Source organism: Gilbertella persicaria, assembly GCF_025201335.1.
Source record: "Gilbertella persicaria strain CBS 190.32 chromosome Unknown B0P05scaffold_16, whole genome shotgun sequence".
NCBI classification, from domain to species: Eukaryota; Fungi; Mucoromycota; class Mucoromycetes; order Mucorales; family Choanephoraceae; genus Gilbertella; species Gilbertella persicaria.
The window spans coordinates 123857-140170 of record NW_026251977.1 but is presented as its reverse complement, the minus strand read 5'-3'; the positions used below and the strand labels follow the sequence as shown (position 1 = coordinate 140170).

At 36.0% G+C, this 16314-nt stretch overlaps 5 protein-coding genes across 5 annotated transcripts; 3 read left to right on the top strand and 2 right to left on the bottom strand.

Moving 5' to 3' along the window:
- Positions 1–7582: 7582 nt before the first annotated feature.
- Positions 7583–9664, top strand: B0P05DRAFT_468574 (tRNA-I(6)A37 thiotransferase enzyme MiaB; the record flags this gene model as incomplete). Its single annotated transcript, XM_051574437.1, has 5 exons — positions 7583–7858; positions 7909–8010; positions 8054–8164; positions 8209–8587; positions 8631–9664. 5 exons carry the CDS (start codon positions 7583–7585, stop codon positions 9662–9664), a joined length of 1902 nt encoding a protein of 633 aa, XP_051435625.1.
- A 361-nt stretch (positions 9665–10025) lies between these two features.
- B0P05DRAFT_538314 (uncharacterized protein) lies at positions 10026–11926 on the bottom strand. Its single transcript, XM_051577828.1, has 4 exons — positions 11334–11926; positions 11222–11283; positions 10093–11174; positions 10026–10050 (listed from the first exon to the last, which is right to left on the bottom strand). The coding sequence occupies exons 1-3, from the start codon at positions 11614–11616 to the stop codon at positions 10374–10376; spliced, it is 1146 nt and encodes a 381-aa protein (XP_051435623.1). The 5' UTR covers positions 11617–11926; the 3' UTR covers positions 10026–10050; positions 10093–10373.
- On the top strand, positions 10093–10354 carry B0P05DRAFT_468594 (transmembrane protein 167 precursor; the record flags this gene model as incomplete). Its single annotated transcript, XM_051574438.1, has 2 exons — positions 10093–10202; positions 10252–10354. Coding segments are annotated over 2 exons (213 nt in total), but the record flags the coding sequence as incomplete, so codon positions are not given.
- A 1452-nt stretch (positions 11927–13378) lies between the features above and the next one.
- Positions 13379–15189, top strand: B0P05DRAFT_586394 (fatty acid hydroxylase superfamily-domain-containing protein; the record flags this gene model as incomplete). Its single annotated transcript, XM_051582514.1, has 4 exons — positions 13379–13601; positions 13826–14022; positions 14072–14278; positions 14323–15189. The coding sequence occupies 4 exons, from the start codon at positions 13379–13381 to the stop codon at positions 15187–15189; spliced, it is 1494 nt and encodes a 497-aa protein (XP_051435622.1).
- On the bottom strand, positions 15155–16305 carry B0P05DRAFT_538307 (uncharacterized protein). Its single transcript, XM_051577827.1, has 3 exons — positions 15738–16305; positions 15328–15693; positions 15155–15298 (listed from the first exon to the last, which is right to left on the bottom strand). The coding sequence occupies exons 1-3, from the start codon at positions 16196–16198 to the stop codon at positions 15202–15204; spliced, it is 924 nt and encodes a 307-aa protein (XP_051435621.1). The 5' UTR covers positions 16199–16305; the 3' UTR covers positions 15155–15201.
- Positions 16306–16314: the final 9 nt, after the last annotated feature.

Here is a 16314-nt window from a genome sequence, read left to right as displayed (position 1 = left end):
ATAGTAAAGAAACAACTGGGAGCTTTGCAAGAGGAAGCTGCTGAAATAGACGCTCTGAGAGCGGGAAAGCGTTGGCGAGAAAAAGGCGAGAAGTCTCCAGGCTTTCTAAACAGGTTGATCAAAGTACGAACACATCAAAAATCAGTAGGTGATCTACGAGATCCTGTCAGTGGTGAACTTTGTGGAGATCAAGAGGCTAAAGAGAAAATAGTACAACAATTTTATTCTAACTTATATACCCCGGACCCTCCCAATTACCATGCTATGAACAGATTGATTGCTAAAATTCCTGAAAATGTGAAATTGAATGATAGTCAAAGAGACACCATGATGCTGAGTATTTCTATGAATAAAATATTTGAAGAGTCCAAGCGAACTCCAAGACAAAGTAGCCCTGGCACCGATGGTCTTCCATATGAAATTTTGAATCTTATCATGAAACATCCTAGTCTTCACACATTGATTACGGATGTATATAATGATAGTCTAGCTGGTAGTCTTCCAATGTCTTGGAATGAATCATTGATGGTGTTACTACCTAAGAAAGGCAATTTATCCGACATGAAGAACTATAGACCAATCACACTGGCTAACACGGACTATAAAATCTTTACAAGGATACTAAACCGCCGTATAATGATGATTGCTCCACAATTGATTACTCAATTTCAATTGGGTTTTATACCAGGGCAATTTATCGCAGAAAATGGATTGATAGTCCAAACCATTATGGAAGACGCACAAGCCAGAGTACAGCAAAATACGACTAAGGGCAGAAGTAGTGACCATGATTTAGCGCTTTTACTTGATCAAGAGAAAGCATATGATCGGGTACACCTCACATATCTTAGAAGAGTGCTGATAGGCTACGGGTTCCCGGAAGTGATTGCCGATACAATACACAAATTGTTCTCAAAAAACAAGATCAAAACCAATGTTAATGGGTTCTTTACCAAAGAAATCAAGAAACGGAGAGGATTAAAACAAGGCGATCCACTATCACCAGTTTTGTATAACTTGACATTTGATCTATTTCTACGCTCGATTATACAAGATGGGGGGTTCAAAGGATATCAGTTTCGACAACAAACACCAAGGCCTGACTCTTCCTCCTCTGCTCCTATAGAAACTAAAATTCTTTGCTACGCAGATGATGCTTTAGTATTTATACATGATCCAAATGATCTTGCAATACTGCAAAGACATATATCAACCTATTGTAGCGCATCAAATGCAAAAATCAACTTTAACAAGATTGAAGCTCTATCTTTATCTGGTACAAACCCCTGGCTATTTTGGCATAGGTATCTGCTACCACTACAGATACAGTGCATTCAGCCTTCCATGGATGCACAACCTATTGTGTACTTAGGTTTTCCATTAATCCAGTCAGTTGCACAAAGACAAAATCATTTTGAGACCTTTTTGGCAAAGATGAAATCTGCCTGCTTGATACATTCTGCCCGTTCCTTGTCAGTACTAGGCCGGGCCACGGTAGTTAGCACCTTAATATTATCTAAATGTTGGTATCTTCTTCGGGTAACGCTGTTCACGAAGACTGAGATTTCTCGAATCCGGTCTTTAGCACAGCAGTTCCTAAACTCCAAAATCTTTCCGAAAATTGCTTGGCCAACTTGGACTCTACCGAAAGAAGATGGTGGTGTAGGGTCCTTGATCCGTTATTGCAAAGAGACGCGCTTTATAGTCGCTGGGTCTTTCCTCTGTTGAATCGCTCTATCAACGCACACTGGCATCGTATACTCACAAGACACATCCAAAATATCTCCGGATATTATGAGGTAGCTATTCCTTTGCTCTTTCCTTTGGCTAGACACAATAGAACCTCTCACTTTGGGTGCGGTAAACGTATTTCAACAATTGATCTATTTTATGCCTCAATAGATTGCTTGCCTCGAGATTTTGACCAGATGACACTAGCTCACCAAGCATGTCTTAGTTTGCCGATGAAGGTCGTCTTACAATCTTTAAGACCACGACTTCCGTTATTGCCGAAAAGGATTCAATTTATCCCAGTTCAAGCATTTATGCTTTTCAACCACGATCTTAAGCTAATCCATTGGAAGCATCCGGATCATATTCCGCAAGAGCTTCAAAAATTCTACTTTCAGATCACCCGAGGGCTAGAAAGTAACAAGTACCAATTCTTTCCTTTCTTTGTCAAACACTGCCAACCTCCTACTGTAGAGGTATTGCCTACTTCACCGTTCTCACCACCTTTATCTTTTGTTCCATTTGTCAACTCTTTCCAATTTGTGACCCTGACTGGATCAATCATCCGGGTATTGACAAAGGAGTCTCGGTTAACTTGCCAGAGTGCTACATCTGCTCCAGAGCGCCTACAAGCTATCTCTAGTAACTTTTGGACTGATTTCTGGAGCTGGTCTCTGCTGCCAGTTGCTCGTAATATGATATACCGATTCCTGGTTTCCAAACTACTCACAAGACGACTTCTTCACTATATACTTCCTGAGAAGTTCCCCTCACCTCTTTGTACCATTTGCTCAATTCATCTGGAAAGTGAACAACATCTCCTGTTCTATTGCCCACCAAAGATGTTTGTCTGGAACAATCTCATTTTCGAATTTATATGGCCTACGACCACTGTCGAGGATTCTATTCAAGAAATCCTTATACTAGACTTCTCCAGAATAGATTGAGCATAGAAGACAAACTTAAGAATCATTGAAATTGTCGTTGTTGCCCTTTCGCAAGTCTGGAAAACATACTAGAGATCTGTCTTTGATAACATCTCCTCCAATGTCTACTACACCCTACAACAAATGCTTATTGCTTTACAGCTGCTTCAAAGCTATTTGTTGATGAAAAGCAAGTGCATACAAGACTGTAATCCTTCTTTTACTTTTCCCTACTCGTAGCAATGGCTTGCCTTTGATTTTATTGTATTTATTGTATCATTCATGGAAATAGATACAACATGATTAAATTATTTGGGAGTGTGGCAATTAGGCTTATGACCGTTATTTATTATTATATTCTCTCATATGTGTCTGACATTGTAAATCATTTTGTTATAAACATCTTGTGTTTTACCTTTTAATAAACAGTGGTCTTATCCTAATTGTACCTTTTCACTTGCTATTAATCGATATCGCAATCCTGATAAATCACTATTAGTTCAATGTAATTCTTTGTAAATTGTGCTCGCCTCTTAATTTTTTGACAACATTTTTTTTGTTAATTTTATCTTAATTTTATGTTTGTTTTTTAGATTTTTTTTCATTACATTTCTAAGAATTTCCTGGCGTTAATAGATTCTTTTTTGGTTGGTCTATAATCGCTTTAGATATCTCTCTTGTTAATATATAGTAATAGCAAAAAATGTGTGATAAAACTCTGAAGCAATTCTTTCTAAAAATTGTATTTGAAAATACTTATATGTCAATGGAATTACTCTATGGTTGAACTATGTCAAGCTTTTTATAAGAAAAAAGGAAAACAATATAAAAGTCACTTGTCTGTGTACCTTTCAGAGAAATCAGGGCAGCAAACACTATAAAAATTGATTGGCGAAGTCAGGCGGGTATGCATTTGTTTAAAAATAGTTGGACATAAGAACATTATTGGATGTAGCGTAATTATTAATTTCTGCTGAAGTTTTTCACAAAATTTCTAAGTCGTTATTCTTTATATATTTGTTAATTAAATCTTTTTGATTAATGCTACTTTTATCTTTTGAATTCCTTTCTTTTAGACTTTTCATATTTTTTTTCTTAAATCAGTATCAGTATCATCGTTTGACACAATATTATTGTCTTCTGAGTAACCATCAATTGACATATCTCTATCTGGATCTGTACTTAATAGACTGTTTTGTAAGACCATCACTCTGCTGAAATCATCTTGTTTTGTATTTCATTACTAACTACATTATCTATTACCCTTTTTTTTCTAAGGAAATTTTAAGCCTTGTGACAACCATAATTTATGATGAGCCAAAACTGGTACGTTGAACATTTCGCTAAATTTATATATATTCTTAATAAACAAACTGCCTTAAAGTGTAGACTGTAGATCTAATGGCAGATCTACTATTATCTCTGATGTTGGCTGGTCTACTCAAGCTGTTTTTCCAGGTGTCTACAAAGTGATTAAGCAAGGCGTATTACTGGTTCAAGACTGTCTCTCTATTTGTGCTCTGCTTGATTGGTGCGCTCTATGATGACAAGTTTTGTACTACTTACGTTGGCTTCCTAGCTGTCCCCAAGATTCTCCATCATGATATCCTGTTGTTTCAAGACCATTCCTCTTAGATCTAGCCCTCTTAGATGTTTCAAGTATATCTATTCAAGTTTCGATAAGTCTTCACAGTGTATGTTTCCTTTTTTTGAGTCTTATTGTCTCTGTTTGAGAGTCTGGTCAATTCTTGTCTAGACAAGAAAAAAAAATTGTTTGGTCTTGGTTACCTTGATCGAACTCACAATATGCTTTTTTTGTGTATATGTTTCTCCTTTTAGTCTCTGCTTCTTGTTTGATTGTATTGCGTTGCATCTTTTCCAAAGAAGCTACGATAAGGCCTCTTTTGTCTATACTTTACAGGTATTATGTTATTGATTAGACAAGGGTTTGTGTGTTTTACAGGTGTCTACTGAGCTTAGTACTTGCTTTTCTTACTTCTCTGATCAATAAAAGTTATAACAGAGCATTTCCTATATGCAATAATAGACTAATTTATGTCATATTCAAGACATGTCTTTGACTAGATCTTAGGCTTGTGCGCTATTTATTTGTCTTCAGTGATTAACACAAATACTTCTGAATAAGGGCTAATGTAGAATACACTTATATGACGGCTTTATTCACTCAACTACATTGTCTTATTGCTGTTTTTTATCTTCAGTATGAATCAGTTAGAGTATAATTCACATGCCAAACAGCAGTGATGCTGTCTTTAATACGCTATGATACTACGCTTTGCTTTTATGTACCTGATGTCTAGCCTTTCTTCCAATCCGTTCAAGACACGATTGAAGCTCTCAAGTATTAATAAACAGAGAAAAAATAATCTTCAAAGCAGAGAGCACACCTAATATGCAAGAAATCAATATTTGAAACATTGAGCCTTTCTCTCGCATGACAGTTATCATTTGTCATATCCAAAGCTGCTCTTTTGATCTCAAAAGTTCCAAGTGTTGTAGTGCGGTTTTCTTATCTATATTCTGCAAATCAAATAGTGCTAGAATGACTATTTATTTACTACTTGGTATCTATTGAAAAAGGTCCCCTTTGTACTGATTACAGTTCACAATGAACTTTGAATCCAGACTTGAAGTTAATTCTCAAACCGATTCGACTTTTTCGTCTTAGCATACTCGTTTTATTTTGGTTAAGAGTACCTGGATATAATTTTATCTCACATTGGTTGGTTTGGACCTATATTGGGTCATTCTAAAAATTTTGGATCAACTTTTTTTTATTTTCAAGAGCTCTTGGGATCCCTCATAAGTTAAAAAATGAATTTCACGCAATAGCCAAAATAATGGTACCATTCAGTTTTTGGCACAAAAAAGACATGCTTTAAATAAAAAAGAGCAATGTTAATAATCTAGTTGACGAGCAATGGTGCATTAAAGAATGACATGTTTAAGCCGTGTTTTGAGCATTTTTGCTCTGGATGTCATATAACTTATGCTAACAAAGGACTCATATATAAGTATTATATGCTATTTAGAGTGCCAAGAAAAAAAACATGGAAGCATAGAAATATAGGCATTTCGTAGCGTAAATGTGGGGTAAATGGACAGGAGATGTATAAAATGTGTTGCGCTGCTCGACATCCGTTGTCAGACCGTAAGGGGATGACACTAAATTTATATAGTTATAACAAGTCATAAACAAAAAAAAAAAAAAAAAAAAAAAAAAAAACTACAAACAAAACTCTAAATGTATGTACAAGGGAAGAGGTCACTCGTGATCAGCTGCCCTCTTATATATTTGTAACAAGCGTAAATCAAATAAAACAATCTTTCTTTTGGTCCCGATTTTTATATTTTGTAATTAGACTCCAAAGGATATGGTAGTTAAACTATAGTCAAGGAGTACATACAACATAGAGATCTCGAAGTGCAGAAAGGTATCAAAGAGACCTCACAACAAATGGCTGGTGTCGAGGATTGAAATGAAATGAATCCTAATTCTCCTTCCAGCCGGATGAAAAATCGAGTTTTTGCTGAGAATTGCATAAAGACGCTGCTGTTTGACTTTGGCGCAGTGACAAAAGTTTCAGATGTGTGCTTTGTCAGTCCACTAGTATAGACAGCACAGTAACTTTGCTGCTAAAATGTTTAGCAATAGGTAAAAATGGTTTTGAGGTTTCTCACTCATATCTCATTATTTCTATAATACAATCAGCAAGCAAACGCATTTACCAAACACCAGAGCTTTTGGCACATGTTTTGAGTATTTAAGCTTGTCGATAGCCCTATTTTTCTTCTTGTAGGGTTAAATAGAAGATGAAGAGTTGTCAGGTTGAATATATTTTCATGAATAGCACCCTTTGGTTTTGAGAGATTTTTGGCTGCTTTTTACAAATCGCTTTTTACAAATCGCTTTTTTTTTTCTTTTTTTTTCTTTTCTTTTTTTTTTTTTTTTTTTTTTTTGTCTGGACAACTCCAAAGGTATCTCATATGTTAGCAGGTATGTTTTGTAGGTATTTGGGGCATTCATGCGCCTATCAACAAGCTTTATATGACCAAGAAAGAGCAAAAGATTTGCATGAATTGTTGCTATTTTTTTTTTTTTTTTTTTTTTTTTTTTTTTTGGTTGCTCCTAACGTATTTATCTGTCTGGCATCTCTTTCACATGAACAAATAATACACTACCAAGCTGTCTATTTACATAAGCATGTTCTGCTAAAAAGACACTGGGTCCATCGAATCAGGCGAGTCTGGTGAGCATGATGAACCAAATTTTAGTCGAGCTGACTTGATTTTTGTGGCAGTGGCTTGCTCAATGAATATTTGATTAAATTTATAGTATAGATGGGCACGAAAGCAAAAAAAAAAAAAAGTACAGAATAAAAACAAAATTAGTATCTACTTGCAGATTTCTTGATCCTCCTGCATCCTAATTAAAGAGATATAAATACTTTTTTCTATGATTGTCTTTATAATCATGCTGACTAAATTCCTTTTTGTGTATTTCGACTATTTATACATCAGATATATTGTCTACTTTTTGTATGCTCATATATATCTAAAAGTGGTGTTGCACCAAAAGCTTCATTCTTTGACAGCCTTACAATAAAAGACGTGTTCATTTATTGTTGCAATTAATAGCTTTTATATTACTCTAGCTTAGTTTGCTATTGTTTCAATTCTTACCGAGACAAAACAAGTCATTGTGGTTTCGACTAATTAAACTACGTTGCATTTATTGAGATGCCAAACATTTTCGCCAAAGTGCTCGTTCTCATAATCGTGGATTCCCATCATGCGCATGAAAAGCCATACTAGATTTGATTGGCTGCTATCAAAGCCACCTTGGCCCCTTTTTTTAAAAAATTATTCCCCCCGGGTTTGACAGTTGCTTTGTGTTTCCTTTCATGTCTTTTCTGGCTAAACAATACTCGAAAGCTATTTTACAACATACGCTCAGACGTCGTGCTTTAGCCACAGTTGCCAGTGCCGCCGTTGAGACAAAAAGAAAAAGAAGACTTGTGTTTGATAACCGATCGCCTTCTTTTCAAGACTTTTTGTCTCAACAAGAGCCCAAACCCGTCGATCCTTCTTTGACACAACCTGACCAAGTTCCTTATTTAAACACTACAGCAAATTTAGGTCAAGGCAGAAAGTTTTTTATCGAAGTTTATGGTTGTCAGGTAACGTCAAAATAAGAAAAAAATTAGACGTATTCATTCTATACGTATAGATGAATGTAAATGATACAGAAATCTTAAATTCTATCATGACAAAAACTGGATTTGTAAGAACAGATAATTTGGATGAAGCCAATGTTGTATTTCTTGTGACTGTAAGTACATTTGGTTCAATTGTTTTATTGAAACAATGCTTAGTGTGCCATTCGAGACAATGCCGAAGTCCGTATTTGGGACAGACTCAAATACCTAAGACATTACAAGACAAAGATCAATGTAGATAGTCCACCTATTGTGGGTGTATTGGGTGTAAGTGAAACTATGGCATAAAAAGTCTTTAACCTATTGTATAGTGTATGGCAGAGAGACTCAAGACAAAACTATTAGAAGAAGATCGCCTTGTGGATATTGTATGTGGTCCAGATGGCTATCGTTCTATTCCCCACTTGATTTCATTAACAGAACAAGAAGAATATACAGACGGTATTGCTAATGTCATGCTTTCTGCAGATGAGACATACGCTGATGTGATGCCAATGCGACTGGATACAACCAATGCTTCTGGTTGGGTATCTATTATGCGAGGATGTAATAATATGTGTAGTTTCTGTATTGTGCCATTCACAAGAGGAAATGAAAGAAGTCGACCTATTGATTCTATTTTGGATGAAGTCCGATATTTGAATGATCAAGGTGTCAAAGAGGTCACTGTGCTTGGTCAAAATGTCAATTGTAAGTAGGAAGTTATATGATCCTAGGCTCACTGTGTCTATAGCCTATCGAGATGAATCAGAATCAAAGTATTTTGTCACCAGCAACAACGCTGGTTCCAGTCTTAGTAACGCTGGCTTCAAGACAATTTATAAGCGTAAAGATGGTGGTAGAAGATTCACTGAATTGCTGGACAAAGTCAGTCTAATTAACCCAGAAATGCGTATTCGATTCACTTCTCCTCATCCCAAGGATTTTCCTACAGATTTACTCCATTTGATTGCTTCTCGACCCAATATCTGTAATTCAGTCCATCTTCCTATTCAATCAGGCAGCAACACTGTATTAGAACGTATGCGTCGTGGATACACACGGGAAGCCTATCTGGACCTTGTACAAGAGATGCGCACCATTATACCTGATGTTTGGATCAGTAGTGACTTTATTACTGGCTTTTGTGGAGAAACAGAAGAGGAACATCGCGATACAGTTCGTTTGATGGAACAAGTTGAATACGATACAGCATTTATGTTTGCTTATAGTATGCGTGAAAAAACACATGCTCATCGACGATACAAGGACGATGTAGAAGAATCTGTCAAAGCTCGTCGTTTACAAGAAATAGTCAATACCTTTCACAAACATGCGTCCCTCAAGAACCAGCGCTTAATCGGTACTCGGCAATTAGTCTTGATTGATTCTGAAAGACCAAAAGTCAAATATGGAGTCGAGACAAAATTAAGTGGTAGAACAGATGGTGGACATAAGGTGTTTATTCAACATGAACAAGAAGGTCTTAAAAAGGGCGACTATGTAGAAGTAGAAATCAAACATGCTACCAGTGCTAGTTTGACAGGTCGATCCATTGGACTTAGCAGTATACAACAATTTAACATGCAAAAGCGAGGCTATTCTACTCAACATAGACCCAATGTACGAAGCATGTACCGTCGTTTTTTAAGGGCTGGTCAGGCTGCTACAGAAGGTCCTAATAAGAAGCATGCTCAATCCTTAATACGTGAAGGATTTGAAAACAAAGGATTTTTACATGATCCTGAAATAGACGTAAAAGGTAATTTAGGCTGTCATTTAGAATAAAGGAAAACACTGAATAGAATCATAGTCAAAAATACGCTTGAGTTATTACACATTGCGAGTCAACGTAAGGGCATTGAGTTTGATATTGTTCGAAATCTATGCCAGTTAAAGTATTATAGAGATAAAGATAACTTAAGGTACATAGGATATAGATAATTTCTTTTGCTAATCATTTGGATTCAATAGACCACCTCTTTATAACAGAAGAATGTCTCCTAGTGTAAAACAACTGCATGATAATGCTAGACAGGACTTGGAGTTGACAATTCAAATGTTAAATACAGATTTACAGCTATGCTTGATCTAACAAAAACGTCACATAAAAAGAAGGGAATAAATTATTTGTTTTTTGGTTCTTTTTTATTCTACGCGTATACAACACAATGGTACCTAATCTTTTCTTAAAGTATATACTAACAGTTGATTAGTCTGCCATCTTCAACTTTCAATCGTTACTTCTTGTTATTTTACTCTTGATCTGCACTTGTACATATGTAAAAGCTCAAGCACCTTCTTTGTTGAACAAGAACAAGACTGGGTAAGTTGAAACACATTTCAACTTTTGCTGAATTTTTTTTTTCTTTTAGTGTGCTTGGTTTATTTTGGAAGGCAGCTCGAGTAGGCGAACGACTGAGTCCTTATGTATCGCTTGCCTGTATCTTTATGGGAATTTCATTGATGAGTTCATAAATGTATTTCTACTTTTACTTTATTCAACAGGATAAATTTCATTCACTAATTTCTCCAATTCTTTATCATGATCGTATTCTTCACAAGTAGCCTTCTTTTTCATTTCATCACAAAGTGAATCCATGTCAAATTCACCAAAGCGAGGATGTTCAGAGATTTTGTCCCAAGTTTGAGCTATGTTCTTCTTTTCTGGTGTGGGTTCCAATGCATCTTGAGTATGAAGTGGATAGAAGAAATCAAACTGAGAAGGATCTGTGGTAAAAGGAAATCTGTGTTGATTGAGAATGTCGTCCAATTGAGTACTATAATCACTACTCTTGAGTTGATCACCAGATAAGCCCAAGAGTTCAGAGTGATCAATCAAGGCATTGGAAGGCAGACTAGATTGATCTACACCGAGAATATCATCAATGGTAAGTTGCCTAGAAGGAGGTGGTGTATTTGATCTAGAACTAGTAGAATAATTGCTACTTAGACTATCGAAATGAGACACAGGTGATGCATCCGAATTATTATTGGATGAAAAAGAAGATCGAACAATTTTCTGCGGCCTTGCGCCATCTTGTGTCTGGCTTGATAGTGGAAGGTCAAAAGAGGCTGTGTGGCCCAAAAGTCGAGCATTCTCATCTTTTAGACGCTTCACAATATTCTTCAGTTGCTCGTTTTCTACAACTAAAGATGTATTGTTTTGTAAATCAAGCTGTTTTTCAAGATCCTTGACTCTTTCTTCCAACACTCGAACATGATTTTCTTTTCTTTCTCTGAAAGCTCTTTGTGCAGCTCGGTTTTGTGCTTTTCTTTTAGATTTAGGGTTATCAGACTATAGAGAGAATAAACACATGTTATTTGTAGAGATCAAATGCTTACATCTTCTTCTTCACTTGTCACTAGTTTTCTACCTACTCGCTTTGGTTTAGAACTATTGGATACTGATAAAAAGAAAATTAGTCCTTCATTAACTGACAAACAAAAAACTTACAGCTTGTAGGGCTAGAAGAAGGAGAAGGAGATATATTTACAAGTGTATCAAACTTTCTTTTTTCAGTATTTTCTGATGTAGGAGAAGTAACTGGCGTAGGGAGATTATTATTGTTGGTTTGCTGATTATTGGTCTTATCATTATTGTTAGTAGTATTGGAGCTAGATAAAAGGGCTAAAAGAAGCATTGTTTGAGCTTCTGGATTATCTTTTAAAAAGGAGACATCAGGATTCTTTCCTTGACTTGCAATCTTTTCAACAATGTCTGCTAAATTGGTATTCATGTTTTGTGTTTAGATAAGGAAAAAAAAAGGGAAGAGAAACACTTGCTTGTTGATTGGGAAATCCTTTCAATGGCCGCCCTTTTATGACAAATACAAAGCGAGTCACTTGTTCCTTCTTCTCACGTAAAGTAATCGTGTATTTTTATTGGATCAAGCTACTTGATGTGTAAACATTCCCTTTCTTTGATTCGATGGATCCAGTGTCTTTTTAGCAGAACATGCTTATGTAAATAGACAGCTTGGTAGTGTATTATTTGTTCATGTGAAAGAGATGCCAGACAGATAAATACGTTAGGAGCAACCAAAAAAAAAAAAAAAAAAAAAAAAAAAAAAAAAATAGCAACAATTCATGCAAATCTTTTGCTCTTTCTTGGTCATATAAAGCTTGTTGATAGGCGCATGAATGCCCCAAATACCTACAAAACATACCTGCTAACATATGAGATACCTTTGGAGTTGGTCCAGACAAAAAAAAAAAAAAAAAAAAAAAGAAAAGAAAAAAAAAAGAAAAAAAAAAGCGATTTGTAAAAAGCGATTTGTAAAAAGCAGCCAAAAATCTCTCAAAACCAAAGGGTGCTATTCATGAAAATATATTCAACCTGACAACTCTTCATCTTCTATTTAACCCTACAAGAAGAAAAATAGGGCTATCGACAAGCTTAAATACTCAAAACATGTGCCAAAAGCTCTGGTGTTTGGTAAATGCGTTTGCTTGCTGATTGTATTATAGAAATAATGAGATATGAGTGAGAAACCTCAAAACCATTTTTACCTATTTGCTAAACATTTTAGCAGCAAAGTTACTGTGCTGTCTATACTAGTGGACTGACAAAGCACACATCTGAAACTTTTGTCACTGCGCCAAAGTCAAACAGCAGCGTCTTTATGCAATTCTCAGCAAAAACTCGATTTTTCATCCGGCTGGAAGGAGAATTAGGATTCATTTCATTTCAATCCTCGACACCAGCCATTTGTTGTGAGGTCTCTTTGATACCTTTCTGCACTTCGAGATCTCTATGTTGTATGTACTCCTTGACTATAGTTTAACTACCATATCCTTTGGAGTCTAATTACAAAATATAAAAATCGGGGACCAAAAGAAAGATTGTTTTATTTGATTTACGCTTGTTACAAATATATAAGAGGGCAGCTGATCACGAGTGACCTCCTCCCTTGTACATACATTTAGAGTTTTGTTTGTAGTTTTTTTTTTTTTTTGTTTATGACTTTGTTATAACTATATAAATTTAGTGTCATCCCCTTACGGTCTGACAACGGATGTCGAGCAGCGCAACACATTTTATACATCTCCTGTCCATTTACCCCCACATTTACGCTACGAAATGCCTATATTTCTATGCTTCCATGCTCTTTAGTGCTCCAAGTAGTCATAATACTTCTCTATAAATTTATTTCTAACACATTTCGAGCAAAAATGCTCAAAAGAGGGCTTCAATGCACCATTCTTTGATGCGCTATTGTTCACGCATTGATATAATGTTTATTTTTTTTCTAAAAATAGACAAAATGTTTTCACCTTCAAACTTTGTTTCAATTTGCACCAAGATAATTTTGATGCGTATGTGTGTTTAAGAAACAAGGGTTGTTGATGTTCAATGTCTTTTTTCCAAGTTGTCGCTCATGATAACGTACTTGATATAGCAGATCGCCGTATGACATCATTTCACCTATGACATCATATGCTTCGAAAATGTCTATAAATACAGACACATCGCATAGTTTTCTCTTAAAAGTAATTCCAATGGAAGCCATGAATACTGCCTATCCTCCTGATAACTTAAACCCTCTTGCTCCTCCTCAAAGAGTGACCGGTTCTACAGAAACAGAACGTCAACAAGAATTAGAAGCCGCTCCTAAGGTCGATACCAAACCTTCTATGTTAGATGGATTCAAAGAAAACTTACATGATATCAAAGAAAACGTCAAAGAGACATTCCAAAGCGATCATCATCATGGTACAGAAGGTACAAAAAAACCCCAAGATGGCAAGACAAACCCAATGGAATAAATAATGACATTAAATTTTTTTTTACCTATTTCTATTTTCTTAACATTTGACAATCACACAAACGATCAAACTCTATATAAAAAAAAAATACAATAAACACCTCTACTTTTTTTTTTTTACTACTATTGTTGACAATGGCAAGTTACTTTTTGGGAGGTCTAGGTCGTCTCTTTTATATAGTGTCGCCTAAATCAACGATGTTTGATGATTATCAGCAAGTACCAGACTATATTGCTGAATCCATTCCATTCTTTATTTTGACCATTAGTTTGGAATTCTTGACATTGGCCTTAAAGGATCAAGGAAAAGGTCTTAAAAAGATCAGAGCATGGAACAGTAGTCATTACTCAGTCAATGATACCATTGGCAGTATTGGTGTAAGGCACAACATCTATCACGGTGAATACTCACAGCATCATTTCATAGGCTAGCATGTTGCAACAAGTAAGCAAATTCTTCATGTACAATATCTCGCTTTACTCCTATCTTTATGTCTATGATCATTATCGCATCATGGACTTGGATCCACATCAATTGAGTGTATGGCTAGCGTGTTTTTTAGTTGTAGATCTTGGCTATTACTGGTTTCATCGAGCTGCTCATGAAGTCAATCTGTTCTGGGCTACGCATGTTGTAAAGTAAGACGCATGGAGTGAATCTGTACCAAGAAACAATAGGTTCATCACTCTTCTGAATACTATAATCAAACCACTGCGCTAAGACAGAGTTTTTTTCAAGTGTATTGTTTGTGGTTGTTTGACTTGCCTGGTGCTTTGTTTTTCCCTCCTTCGCTATACCTTGTTCATCGACAGTTTAACACTTTATTTCAATACTGGATTCATACACAAGTCATAGGTCATTTGGGTCCACTTGAATATATCATCAATACCCCTTCAGCGCACCGTGTGCATCATGGCCGCAACCCATACTGTATCGACAAAAATTATGCTGACACACTGATCATTTGGGATATCTTGTTTGGTACATTTGAACAAGAGAGAACACACGAACCTGTTGCTTACGGACTGACTCATCCAATCAACACCTTTGATCCTCTTACTATCCAATGTCATCATTTTATATATCTTTTCAAGCTATGTTGGACAACACCTGGATTCGATAAACTCAAGGTCTTGTTCTATGGCCCTGGATGGTACAGAGGTGTGCCACGTACTGGTCTCATACAAGACATACCATGGGTGCCTCAAGAGATGCCACCAGAGAAATACGATCCCAAAGTGTCTTGGGGCATTCAGGTCTATGTGACACTTCATTTTATAGTATTGGTCTTTGTCAACGGTCTCTTTTTAAGCTCTCAAGAACATACTTTTTCAGCAGTATGTATGGTATCCTTTTATGTTCTGTCTACCTTGACATGCTTTGGTTGGATCTTTGACAGTAAACCATGGGCTATTCAAGCTGAAATAGTGAGATGTTTGATTGTATGTGTTTTTGTCCAAACACAATCCATTCCTCATCTGTTTATCTTTCAGTTAATGAGTGGATTATGGCTACTAAGCACACAAAAGAAACATGTTTATTAAAGAAGAGTAAAATCAGAATCGAATAGGATGATGAAGTTCTGTTAAAATGGTTTGTAAAGAAGGCAGCCTTAATGAATTTTCTTGTTTGATTGGGGGTGGGAAGGAGAGACTTCAGGTGATAAGGGTAAGCCTCTTAACTGCGTAGCTTGTGTTGCTAGTAAATTCAGGTTATCATTGCCATGGTCCATGATGTAAGTTGTCTTCTTGTTGGGTATAGAACCACTCAAAGGCAGTTTTCTCTTTTTGGGTGGTGGACTAGGTGGCAGTGATGTTTTAGGGTATGAAGTATGTTTTTTATGTTGTGATCGTGTTAATTTATGCTTTTTGGAATGTATGGCAAGCGGTTTTGTAAAAGCAGCTTTTCGTTGCCTTGTTTCAATGATTGCCTGTTGTTGCTTCTTTGTCTTTGCAACACAGACGAGTGTCTGCATCATTTCAGGTGATTTTTGTTGGTCTATCAAGTTGAATGATAGCCATTGGTAGAGTGTATTGGAACTAGGTTGCCTAGAATAAAAATATTAGGTAAGTTTATGCTTATTAGAGATTACATAGGAATAGGTGTTGGTTCTTTTGATGGTTCATAACTTGTAAAGATCCATTCATTGCCAACCAGTGATTCAAGACAAAGATAATGGTCTGGTGTATTGACCATGGTTGTTGAGGGTATCCAAAGCACAGCATCAATGGCATTCAATAGTGGCTCAATAATACGCTCAGTCAAGATTTCTTCTAGTGATAATTTGCATAATTCAGCCAGACAATAGGCATTAAATAATCTGGCCATGTGCTTCATTGTATTCTTCATCACATAAATTTGACCTGTCTTTGTCTTGTTGAAATCTTCAGCATGTGCTTTAAAGAGAGACTGAATTAAATTTGTTTTTGAGGTCAATTGATTCTTGAAAAAGACATGATTGATTTCCTCTATACTGAAATACAGGTGATTATTGACTGTATACAGACACAATGGCTGTTTAGAGGCACCGAAAGTTCCTAATAAGATTGTCATGATGAATTGAAAGAACAAGAAGAAGAAAAGGAGATTTTTTTTTAAAAAAAAGAGGGAGACTGGGTAGAAATGCTACGTAGCATCTGCTGATAATCATTCTTTACTTTAAGGGGAGA

Coding starts and splice junctions, on each gene's coding strand:
- B0P05DRAFT_538314 (XM_051577828.1), bottom strand. CDS start 11,616: ATGAATACCAATTTAGCAGACATTGTTGAAAAGATTGCAAGTCAAGGA. Junction 11,284..11,333: donor TTCTTCTAGCCCTACAAGCT/GTAAGTTTTTTG, acceptor TCTTTTTATCAG/TATCCAATAGTTCTAAACCA. Junction 11,175..11,221: donor TGACAAGTGAAGAAGAAGAT/GTAAGCATTTGA, acceptor TTCTCTCTATAG/TCTGATAACCCTAAATCTAA.
- B0P05DRAFT_538307 (XM_051577827.1), bottom strand. CDS start 16,198: ATGACAATCTTATTAGGAACTTTCGGTGCCTCTAAACAGCCATTGTGT. Junction 15,694..15,737: donor GAACCAACACCTATTCCTAT/GTAATCTCTAAT, acceptor TTTTTATTCTAG/GCAACCTAGTTCCAATACAC. Junction 15,299..15,327: donor CTAGCAACACAAGCTACGCA/GTTAAGAGGCTT, acceptor TATCACCTGAAG/TCTCTCCTTCCCACCCCCAA.